Raw genomic sequence first — 12,468 nt, 5'->3', positions numbered from 1 at the left:
CAAGCAGCTTTATTCCTGCTTGCTTTGGGTAAAGACTCCCCCCATTTCTGTGGTGGGAACACTACCAATCACCAGGGCAATCACTTCAGAGGCTCGGAATTCAGACCAGTGTAAGCGACATTTCATTCAGAAACACTCTTACCTTCACTGTCGAATTCGGAACCTGGACAAAAAGAAAGCACAGTGAGTTTGGTGGACACTGCAGAAGCAGCCTCTTTATTGCCTTTCCAGGCCTTGGAGGGAAGGTGTATGTCCTTTGGTTAAGGACTTCATGAGGAACACAGAATCTCGGTATGCCTGTCCTACTATGTCTGTGCATGCCCCTAAACCGGTGCCTCAGCCCTGCTGCTATGCATCAGCCAGCACTTTTATTCATGCTCAAGGATCCTCTTAGGAGAAGCCGTCAAGCCCCTCTCGGAAGGATGCGCAATCTAGGCAACTGACTTTGCAGACAGTGAGAGGAAAAGATTAATTCGATACTTGCCCTAATTTCTCCCCTAAAATGAAATCAGGAGGGGCTGGATAGTATAGCAGAGAGGGCACTGCCTGGTGAGGTCCAACAATTAAAAAGAGAAAAAAAAATCAGGAGATGGCCTCTGACAATCATGTGGCTTTTAACAACAGAAAACTGCATTTTCCTCTATGAATGTCTGTCATCTGCCACAGGGCTGGGCACTTCACCCGCCTGTCCAGCTGTGGACACTGTAGCCAAATGGGCCTCTGTCCCTCTACGTCAGGGGTCTCAAACTCGCAGCCCAAGGGCCATTTGCGGCCCTCCATACAACATTTTGTGGCCCTGCCCTAGAGGAATCTTTTTTTGTTTTATTTTGTTTTGTTTTAGGTGTTTGGGTCACACCCCCCAATGTTCAAGGGTTACTACTGACTTTGCACTCGAGGATCACCCCGACTTTGCCTCCTGCGGCCCCCAGGTAAATTGAGTTTGAGACCCCTGCTCTAAGTCCTCCAGCCTCATACTGCCTCTCCCTTCCCTCTGCCCATGTATCTGCTGGCTTTTTACTTTTTATTTTTTTTTTTTGGCCACACCGGCGGCACTTAGGGGTTACTCCTGGCTCTGCACTCAGAAATCACTCCTGGCAGGGTTGGGGGGCTATATAAGATGCTGGGGATCAAACCTGGATCTGTGCTAGGTCGGCAACATGCAAGGCAAATGCCCTAGCGCTATGCTATCACTCTGGCCTCATCTGCTGGCTTTTCAATTTGGGGGGCTGTGGACCACAGCTGCTGGTGTTCCTGGCTCTGTGCTCAGTAGTCTCTCCTGGTGGGGCATCTCTATTTGGAACTGAATTGAGTTGGCTGCAGTAAGGCACATGTTTCTCCCACTGTCCTCTCCAGCCCCTGGTGCCCATTTCACCTGCTGACAGAATTTTTTTTTTTCTTTTTTGGATTTTGGGCCACACCTGATGGTGCTCAGCGATTACTCCTGGCAGGCTTGAGAGTGCTGGGAATTGAATCTGAGTTGGCAAGGCAAACACCTACCTTCTATATATACACTATTGTTCTGGCCCAACACATAGATTTTATCTTCTCTTCTAGTCTTTTTTGCAGAGATACCTTTTGGTGCTACTATGATTGTGTCAAAGATATTAAGATGTGTTTATTACTTTCTAAAAATTTGGGTTATTAGTATTTTTTTTCCAGAAAATAGGCCTCGGTTACCATAAAAATGAGAGTTAAAGAAAGAAAAGGAATGAAACAAAATATGAGCTAACTAGATGACAGAAACAAATGATCATTCACTTTCTTGGGCTCTGATATACCAAGAAACAAGTTTAGACTCAAATGTCAAGGTGCTGTCATCTAAAGAGATCTTCCTTACTTGTCATGTTTTATAAGGTGGCAAAGAACAGAAAACATACCTAGTGAGTCAGTCCCACTTCAAAATTATTCTTACCTTCAAAATTTTAGGGCTGGTATAATGGGCCATGTTCAGCACTTCAGTTTCTCCACACTGAGCTAAGTTTATCCTTCTGGTGCACTGAACAGCTTGGTTCACCAAAAATGCTAGAAATCATGACAGTTCCACAGAGGAAGGGGAACAATCAAAAAACAAAGACATGTTTGGGCCATTCAATATTAACCAATTATTCTCGTTTAGGCAACACTGCAAATGTCACATATAAAACATACTTGAAGTTTTAAATTATTTTTCAGATAGATAATACATTCACATGATTCAAAATTCTGAGTGGGGCCGGAATGATAGCACAGTGGATAGGGCATTTGCCTTGTAAGCGACCAATGAGGGTTCGATCCCTGGCATCTCATATGGTCCCCCTAAGCACAGAGCCAGCTGAGAACTGCTGGATGTGGCTCAAAAACATACAGCTACAGAGCAGTTTGCACCTAGCCCAGGTTTTCTTCCTGAAAACAATCAGCTTTCCCCCCCCCCTCTCTCTCTCTCCTCTCCTCTCCTCTCCTTCTCTCTCTCCCCTCTCTCCCCGTCTCTCCTCTCTCTTTCCCCCCTCTCTCCCTCTCCCTCTCCCTCTCTCTCTCCTCCCTCCCTCTCCCTCCCTCCCTCTCTCTCTTTCTCTCTCTCTCTCTCTCTCTCTCTCTCTCTCTCCTCTCTCTCTCTCTCACACACACATATAGCGTGGTTACATAAATATACACACATATATATATGTACATAAACTTTTATTTACATAAGCTGTGGAAACAAATGCCTGTTCCTATGGGAGGAGACCTCATTGTCTCTAGCTTTGCTTCACAAACAATGCTGCTAATCATTTTGCATGTGGACCAGAATTTCTATAGGACCAACTCCTCAAAGTAGAAGAGCTGGATTGGATGACATCTTTGTCTCAACTTCTTACACATTGCTAAACTGCCTAGGAAAACTAATAGATAGTTCCACTTTCTATGCAAGAAGGGTCTTTTTTTTTTTTTTTTTTTTTTTTTTTTTTTTTTTGGTTTTTGGGCCATACCCAGCTGCACTCAGGGGTTAGTCCTGGCTCTATGCTCAGAAATCACTCTTGGCAGGCTCGGGGGTACCATTTGGAATGCAGGGAATTGAACCTGGATCCGTCCCAGGTCTGCCACATGCAAGGCAAACATCCTACCACTGTGCTAGCGCTCGGGTCCCTGTAGTCACTATAGTTTTAAATTTCTAATGTTTTGTTGTTGTTGTTGTCTTGATTTTTTGGAGCTACACCCAGCAGTGTGCGAGACCTGCTCCTGACTCTGTGCTCAGGGATCACTTCTGGTGGTGCTCAGGGAACCATATGGAATGCAAGCAGTGTCTAAATATAGGTTGGACTAAATATAGGCAAGTGCCTTACCCACTGTACTCTTTCCACCCCAGTCTTAAATTTCTTTATTTTTGTTTGTTTGTTTGTTTGTTTTTGGGTCACACCTGGCAGCGCTCAGGGGTACTCCTTGCTCTAAGCTCAGAAATTGCTCCTAGCAGTCTCAGGGGGCCATATGGGATGCTGGGATTTAAACCATTGTCCTTCTGCATGCAAGGCAAACACCCTACCTCCATGCTATCTCTCCAGCCCCAGTCTTAAATTTCTCTCTCTCTCTCTCTCTCTCTCTCTCTCTCTCTCTCTCTCTCTCTCTCTCTCTCTTTTTCTTTCTTTCTTTCGTATTTTGGGTCATACCTGGCAGCGCTCGGGAGTTACCCCTGGGTCTGCGCTCAGAAATCGCTCCTGGCAGGCTCAGGGGACCATATGGGATGGCGGGATTTGAACCACCATCCTTTTGCATGTAAGGCAAACGTCCTTACCTCCATGTCATTCCTCCAGCCCCAGTCTTAAATTTCTTAAGCTCTGCTAATCCAATAGATGGAAATGGCATCTCGGTTGGTTTTAATTTACATTCTTCCTACTGGGAGCCAGGCCAAGTGTCTTTCCAATAAAACATTTTTCTTTTGTTTCAATGTTTCGTGCCACCACAGGCATTCCCCACCCATTCCTAAGTTTGCTTTATCAGAACGAGTCTCTAAGAGCCAGAGCCACACCTATTACTGCTGAGGAAGATGAAGCCTTGCAGGCTGCATCCACTGCCTCCAGCCTGAGCTGAACAAGAAGCTGTGCAGTTCTCAGCATCCTCATACTCAAACCTAAACAAAGTAATTCTACCTAAGAAAGTCAAATGGACAAGCACATACAACACATGGTAAGAGCTTTGTAAGTGGCAGCCACAGACAAACTGTAGGTCCAATGAAGAAAGAACCTTCCAGCCCCTAGAAGTGTCAAGCACTTGCGTGGGCAGGGATAAGACCAGAGTTTCCCGATGAGACTATGTGAGGTGGATTCTGGCCCTGGGTGGGAAGTGAACTGAAGCTGGAGCAGCCTCTCTCAATTTCCAGACTCTCTGGTTCTCCCTCTGAAGTCAGTTTAATTCTCATGACTAGATATTTCAGCTAAAAACAAAGTGTTTACAGACAGAAAGAAAACGTCCATTCTCTTACCTGCAGGGTTATTATCAATGCACAGAGATGACAGAAAGGGAGCCGGAAATCTCAGAAAGCCATCTGAAGTCTGCACCGGAACACCGTACTGGAAAGGGATAAGCAGCACCATCTCAGTGGGGTCCTGGCATTCAACCAGTACCTGACGTGCAGCCTCCATGAGTCAGGCCATGATGCAAGGTGAAGCCTGTGAATGTGTGTGAGTAAATGTGTGCATGTAGGGGCCAGAGTGGTGGCACAAATGGTAGAGCATTTGCCATGCACGCGCTAACCTAAGATGGACCAGAGTTCAATCCCCCAGTGTCCCATACGGTCCCCCAAGCCAGGAGCAGTTTCTGAGCACAGAGCCAGGAGTAACCCCTGAGTGTCACCGGGTGTGGCCAAAAACCAAAAAATCAAACAAACAAAAAACTGTGTGTGTGAGTGTATGTGAGCATTTGTATGAGTTTGAGTTTCTGTGTATGAGAATATATGTGTTTGTAAGTTTGTGTATGGATGTGTGTTTGAATCTGCATGTGTGGGTCTGAGCGTGTACAACTGTGAGTGTGTGTATATATAGTATGCATACACAATGCACAGTGACTATGCTCACAGGTTTCTACTTCAGAAAATTTCTGTGGTGCTGAGTTGAGGGTCTGCCTCTGCAGACAGGAACAGGGTGACCCAGGACATAAGTGATGGTGATCATACATCTTCACTAGTAGTAATTAATTATGAAGCAACAGATAAAAGTGTACATTAAATTCTTCGCAGCAAGCATTCTTTCCCAAAGCCTCATGAAAATGTCCTTAATATTCAAGATAAAAGTCATAGCTATTGCGCATCTCCATCATAAATGAAGAATTTTTTTTTTTTTTTTGGTTTTTGGGCCACACCCGGCAGTGCTCAGGGGTTACTCCTGGCTGTCTGCTCAGAAACAGCTACTGGCAGGCACGGGGGACCATATGGGACACCGGGATTCGAACCAACCACCTTTGGTCCTGGATCGGCTGCTTGCAAGGCAAATGTCGCTGTGCTATCTCTTCGGGCCCAATGAAGAAATTTATGTAAATAGCTTGAACTAACAAGCCTACTCCCTCTGATCTGGGGCTGTAAATAGTTACAGTCTTTCTGGAGGGCAATCAACATAAAGATTTTTAAATTTCCCTTTATTTTGACCAGTTAACCCCCACCCCTTTTTTTTCCTTTGGTTTTTGGGCTACATCCTGTGGTGTTCAAGGGTTACTCCTGGCTATGCGCTCAAAAATCTCTCCTGGCAGGCTCAGGGACCATATGGGATTCGGGGAATTGAACCCAGGTTCGTCCTGGGTCTGTTGTGTGCAAGGCAAACAACCTACCGCTGTGCTATCTCTCCAGCCTCCCAATTAACCCATTTCTAAGAGCATTTCCTAGATATTTACTTAAATCTGCGTCTGAAAAGGTATTCAGAAACTGGCAAGAGAGCACAAGGGTCAGGTTTTAACCAGCAGACCTATCTCATTCCTGGCACTACAAGGCTGAGAAAAGCTGAATCCTTGGGCTCCCGCCAGTCTGGCGGGCTGGGAATATCAGGAAAGGCCCACCAGTATTGCTTAAGAGTATGACCCCTGTTAAAAAGATGTTCATGTGGTCTTTCTTTTTTTTTTTTTTTTCTTCTTGCCATGTGGTTGTTTCTAAGAACAAAAACTGGACGGCATGTCTGTTGCCAGTGGAATGACACACTAATAAATGGAGCTTGGTCAGAGCCAACTAGTAATTCCAGCACTCCTAAAGCAAGTTACTTGCTTCTATGACTCTACTTGTCACCAGTGAAAAGGGGACAGTTATCTGAACACTGTCTGATGGGATGCCTGGAAAGTTCTTCGTGGTACCTGGCACATGAAAAGTGCTCAAGAGGGCCAGAGAGATAGCATGGAGGTAGGGCGTTTGCCTTGCATGCAGAAGGACGGTGGTTGGAACCCCGGAATCCCATATGGTCCCCTGAGCCTTCCAGGAGCGATTTCTTTCTTTTTTTTTTTTTTTTTTGGTTTTTGGTTTTTGGGTCACACCCGGTGACGCTCAAGGGTTACTCCTGGCTATGCGTTCAGAAGTCGCTCCTGGCTTGGGGGACCATATGGGATGCCGGGGGATCGAACTGCGGTCCATCCAAGGCTAGCGCAGGCAAGGCAGGCACCTTACCTCTAGCGCCACCGCCCAGCCCCTCCAGGAGCGATTTCTGAGCATAGAGCCAGGAGTAACCCCTGAGCGCCGCTGGGTGTGACCCAAAAACAAAAACAAAAAAGAAAAAAAAGAAAAGTGCTCAAGAAATGGCAATTTTTATACTGACTTTGGAAGATGTTTGAGATTTGTCACTGAATGAAAAAGGAAGTTTAGTTCTGTGCTCACCTCATATTTGCCAGCCTTTGGAGCATCTGGTTTGTTGGTGAAAGAAACATCTGAGTCTATGGTCGAAGAAAAGCCATGAGATGCTTTCACCAATCTATCAAAATTACTTTCATCAGGTACTTCTGGATCAACAAAGGATAATGCAGGTTTATCTGTTTTTAGAAAAAATTATTTTCAAATTAGAATATTATATATAAAGTATTTATTATTACATAACAAGGATAATACTTTGGAAATTGTTTTAATGGTATTTAAGACTAATGTAGATTTCACATACTTATTTCCCACCCTTTACTGATATGCACTCACACAGTCATGAGTACTCTGTGGGGTCACACCTCAGCTGCAGATCTTGCACACATCTATCGCCTGTACTCCAAAAATCACATGTTCTGGTGGGGCATCAGGGTTCTGAGCAGCACAATTGCTGGGACCATGCTCAGTGTATACAGGCAGCATCTGGGACCAAACCTGCAGCCTTGCACTTGCAAGGCAGGTGCTTCTGCTACTGAGTCATCCCTTGAGCCCCTTCAATTCTATTAACTGGACAAGATTCCTCAGACATAGCTAAACAAGATAGGTACACAGCACCACAATATCCAGGAATGATCCATCACTTTCTCTAGCTCAGGGTCTAAAAGTCTGCAGTGTCAGCCCTTCAGAGATGCGCTCCCAGATGGCTACGGGAACAGAGTTCTGTTTGTACCCTAGAGAACAACATGCTATGAAGGCAGCAGCAGGAGGAGGACAGCAGCTGGCACGCTCACGGGGCTGCTCTTATATCAGAGACCAAAAACTGGTCTGGAAAGTGAGGAAGACCACAAGACACAGCACCTTCTTCTCAGATTTCAGCTGCAAGGGGAAAGACCCTAACTATGAATGGGCATGGCTCAAGGGCTGGAGCACATGCTTTGCATGCAGAAGTCTGCATTTGACCAGCACTCTTCAGTCATCCCCATCCTACTTCACTAGCCCCAGAACTACTTGGCATGACCTCTCCCCTCCCCGCCAAAAAATTCAAGGACTGGAGGTATAGTACAGCAAGTAGGGTGTTTGTCTTGCTTGCAGCTGACCTAGGTTCCATCCCCTGTACCCTATACACTTCTCCTCCCCTCTCCAGACATAATACCTACGCTCCAAACCTGAAATAAGCTTTGAGCACTAACAAAATAAAAACTAGGCCGGAGAGACAGTCTAGTGGAGAGAGCACTGGTCTTGCTACGATCAACTCAGGTTTGCTCCCTGGTATCCATACGAGGCCCAAACCCAACAGAAACAACCCCTTAGTACAGAGCCAGGAGTTAACCCTGAGCACAGACAGGTGTAATCCAAAACCAAAGACCTCAAATACAAAGCATTCAAAGTAATGGCAGTACTCGATTAATAAAAGCATTCATAGGACTAATGGCACCTATAAAAGAAAAACAAATGATTTAAAAGACACAAATGTGTCCCTGATCTTTGATGTTTTGAGAATATGGCTTACTTTCTTGTACTTTGAAACTAGACAGGTTTTTTTGTTTTGTTTTGTTTTTGTTGTTGTTGTTGTTGTTTTTGGGTCACACCCGGCAGTGCTCAGGGGTTACTCCTGGCTCCAGGCTCAGAAATTGCTCCTGGCAGGCACGGGGGACCATATGGGACGCCGATGACCGCCTGCATGAAAGGCAAACGCCTTACCTCCATGCTATCTCTCCGGCCCCACTAGACAGGTTTTGAGCTAAATGTCCAGATAAAAAAAAAAAGATCCAGTTTTCATGCAAAAAAAAAATTTTTTTTTTTTTTTTTTGGTTTTTGGGTTACACCCTGCAGCGCTCAGGGGTTACTCCTGGCTCTATGCTCAGAAATCACCCCTGGCAGGCTCAGGGGACCTTATGAGATGCCAGGATTCGAATCACCGTCTTTCTGCATGTAAGGCAAACACTCTTACCTCCATGCCATCTCTCTAGCCCCTCATGCAAATATTCTTAGTAAAAAGAAAAAAGAAAAAGGAAATTGAAACCAAAGGTGAACCTTATTCTCAACCATTTATACCAGAAGGGGAAAAAAAAGTTAAAAAAAAAAAAAAAAAAGTACAGGCTTTTTCCACTCTGGAGAAGCCCATGATCTCTTGAACATACTTTCTTCTCTACCCCCTCACATTTAAGTACATTTTTTTCTTTTCTTTTCTTTTCTTTTCTTTTCTTTTATTAAAAGAATTGTGATTTACAGAGTCCTTCATAGTTGAATTTCAGATATCCAATGAGTCAGGCTTTCCCACTATCAGTGTCAATCTCCCTCCACCAATGGACCCAGAGTGCATCTATCCTACCACCCTTTGCCACCTGGTCTGCCAGTATAACAGGCATCTTTTTTTTTTGGGGGGGGGGGCACACCCGGCATTGCTCAGGGGTTACTCCAGGCTGTCTGCTCAGAAATAGCTCCTGGCAGACACAGGGGACCATATGGGACACCGGGATTCGAACCAACCACCTTTGGTCCTGGATCGGCTGCTTGCAAGGCAAACACCGCTGTGCTATTTCTCTGGGCCCAACAGGCATCTTTAAGTTTAGTTATTAAAGTGTAGGTCACACTTAAGTAAACATTTTAAATAAAAACAATCTTATTTCTGGAGCTGGATAGTACAGTGGGTAGGGGGTTTACCTTGCATGCTGGCCCAGATTTTATCCCTGACACCCCATATGTTCCTCCAAGCACTGAGAGGAGTGAGTGATCCCTGAGTATATAGCCAAGAAGATCCTTATGTATGTCTGCATATCACAAACAGCTCTGAAATAAAGTATATCTCAAAGATAACAACCATGCACTATCACTTTTATTTTGGTTGTTTTAATTTTTGGGTTTTTTTGGGGGGGCACATCTAATGATGTTGAGGGGGGTTACTCCTGGCTTTGCACTCAGAAATCATTGTTGGCAGCATTCAGGAGACCAGGTGTCAGGGATCAAGCTCAGGTCCTATGCCTACAAAGAAAGCACCTTACCTGCTGTCTTATCTTGCCACATCCCCCCATCTGGCATGCTCACAAAGCCACAGCTCTTATCTATAAAATGGAGTTGAAAGGGCACTTTCCAACCCAGACATCTGCTTTTAATCTCATTGAAAAGAACATTTCTTCATAAAGGACTTTTTTTCCCTTGAGTCACAACCAGTGATGCTCAGGGGTTACTCCTATCTACTGGTTTTTAGAAGAAATATGGGCTATGGTTAAAGTTGTTTTCTTCTCCTCCACCCCACCTCCTCTGCCCGACCCCCCCACCCCCCTGCCCCCACCTCCTCCTCCTCCCTTTTCAGTGGCTCTAACACCATTTCTCTCTCTCTCTCTCTCTCTCTCTCTCTCTCTCTCTCTCTCTCTCTCTCTCTCTCTCTCTCTCTCTCTCTCTCTCTTTTTGTTTGTTGTTTTTGTCTTTGGGCACATCCAGTAATGCTTAGGGGTTACTCCTGGCTTGGGGGATGCCAGGGGATCGAACTGCAGTCCAGTTAAGATTAGCCACATGCAAGGCAAATGCCCTACCGCTTGCAATACTGCTCCAGCCCCATAAAAGGACTTTTAACGACACTTTTCAGAATTTCACAAAGCATATCACCATCAGGTACTTACAATTTGTAATATGAACACAGAATATCGAGGGATTGATCTGGTCAACAATTTTAAATACTCTCTGAGATGGGTTGGCTGTAAAATTCAAGGAATAGATGGCTGCCTTTTGACTACAAAACTGATGATCACCCCTAGAAATTTTCAAAGAAAAAGTTTTGAGGAAAGTGCACACAATCTTAGCAAGAATATTCTAAAACTGGCAATGCCTGTGTCATTGCTGTGCTCACGGAGTACATAAAGGACATTTTTTCATTCATTTGATTTTTAGGTCACACCCTGACTGCACCCCAGAACTACTCTTTGAGGTGTCCAGAGGATCATATGGGATGTGAAGGATCAAATCCAGGTCAACCAAGTACAAAGCAAGCACTCTTCCCACTGTATTCTCTCCAGACCCATCATGAAGGACATTTATAAACATGTGATCTTAAATTGAACACCCCCTTTTTTTTTGGAGGGGGTCACACTTGGTGGTACTCAGGGGTTACTCCTGGCACTATGCTTAGAAATCGTGCCTGGCAGGCTTGGGGACCATATGGGATGCCGGGATTCGAACCACTGTCTTTCTGCAATCAAGGCAAATGCCCTACCTCCATGCTATCTCTCTGGCCCCTAAATTGAATTTGATGTTAAAATGTTTGACATTTGGGCCCAGAGAGATAGCACAGCGGCGTTTGCCTTGCAAGCAGCCGATCCAGGACCAAAGGTGGTTGGTTCGAATCCCGGTGTCCCATATGGTCCCCGTGCCTGCCAGGAGCTATTTCTGAGCAGACAGCCAGGAGTAACCCCTGAACACTGCTGGGTGTGGCCCAAAAACCAAAAAAAAAAAAGTTTGACATTTGAAACTTTTCCCAGTAGCAGTAAAAAATTAAGAAATTTAAGAAATTTTTCTCAATATGAACTACTGATAAGGGTACAATTTTGATATAAATATATCTTGTAAACTCTGAGTCAATTACATAAATTTTGTAAAATTTCATTTTTAAATTGCCTGTAATAAATCTCAGGTCTAGGGGGCTGGAGAGATAGCATAGAGGTAGGGTATTTATCTTGCATGCAGAAGGACGGTAGTTCGAATCCCGGCATCCCATATGGTCCTCTGAGCCTGCCAGGAGCGATTTCTGAGTGTAGAGCCAGGAGTAACCCCTGACTGCTGCCAGGTGACCCAAAAACCAAATAATAAAAAATAAAAAAATAATTCTCAGGCTGGAGAGATAATACAACAATAGGGCATTTGCCTTGCACGCAGCCGACACATTATGGACGGTGGTTTGAATCCCAGCATCCCATATGGTCTCCTCTGCCTGCCAGGAGCGACTTCTGAGTGCAGAGCCAGGAGTAGTAATCCCTTAGCGCCACCAGGTATGACCCCCTCTCCCCCAAAAACAACAACAACAACAAAAATCTAAACCTCTTTTCTTTAAGAAAATGTTCTTTTCTTTTTTTTGGGGGGGGGGGGGTTGGTTTTTGGTTTTGGGTCACACCCGGCAGCGCTCAGGGGTTACTCCTGGTTCCACACTCAGAAATAGCTCCTGGCAGGCTCAGGGGACCATGAGATGCCGGGATTTGAACCAATGACCTTCTGCATAAAAGGCAAACGCCTTACCTCCATGCTATTTCTCTGGCCCCATAAAAAGTTCTTTTCAAAGGATCATGAAAAACAAGAAAATATAAAGTTGTCCACAAGTTACATATATTCAATCAATCCCAGATTTGACAAACCCTAATCAATTTGATACAAATTCTGACATGCAATGGAGAGAGAAAACAAAGTGGGATCATATTCTAGATTGCTTTAGGGCCTGTCTCATATGTAGTACCTACTATTTTCCACATCATTAAATGTTTTTGCAGGACTATACTAGATGATTTTAATGTATAACAACCTTTTTTGGGGGGAGAAGGGCTAGGTTTCAAGGGCTATTCCTGACTTGGTATTTAGAAGTCACTTTAGTAATGCTTGGGTGACTATGAGATGCTGAAAATGATACTGGGTACCAGCAGGCAAAGCACATCCTCCAGCCCTTTTTTTGGTTTGGGGGCCATATCCAGCTGTACTTAGGTCTTACTCACAGC

The 12,468-nt window shown here is 44.8% G+C and overlaps 1 protein-coding gene across 1 annotated transcript in view; it reads right to left on the bottom strand.

Annotated features, from left to right (window-relative positions):
- Positions 1-12,468, bottom strand: part of TCTN1 (tectonic family member 1) — a 31,137-nt gene that overhangs the window by 14,090 nt on the left and 4,579 nt on the right. The window contains exons 3-7 of the mRNA XM_049787767.1: positions 10,393-10,523; positions 6,797-6,948; positions 4,433-4,520; positions 1,913-2,022; positions 143-163 (exon numbers count right to left, since the gene is read on the bottom strand). Of these exons, the coding sequence (XP_049643724.1) occupies positions 143-163; positions 1,913-2,022; positions 4,433-4,520; positions 6,797-6,948; positions 10,393-10,523 (502 nt within the window). The remainder of the gene's footprint in view (positions 1-142; positions 164-1,912; positions 2,023-4,432; positions 4,521-6,796; positions 6,949-10,392; positions 10,524-12,468) is intronic.

Source organism: Suncus etruscus, chromosome 15 (genome assembly GCF_024139225.1).
Source record: "Suncus etruscus isolate mSunEtr1 chromosome 15, mSunEtr1.pri.cur, whole genome shotgun sequence".
Classification (NCBI taxonomy): Eukaryota; Metazoa; Chordata; class Mammalia; order Eulipotyphla; family Soricidae; genus Suncus; species Suncus etruscus.
Note: the sequence above shows the minus strand (reverse complement) of the source record. Positions and strands in the feature narration are given on the sequence as shown.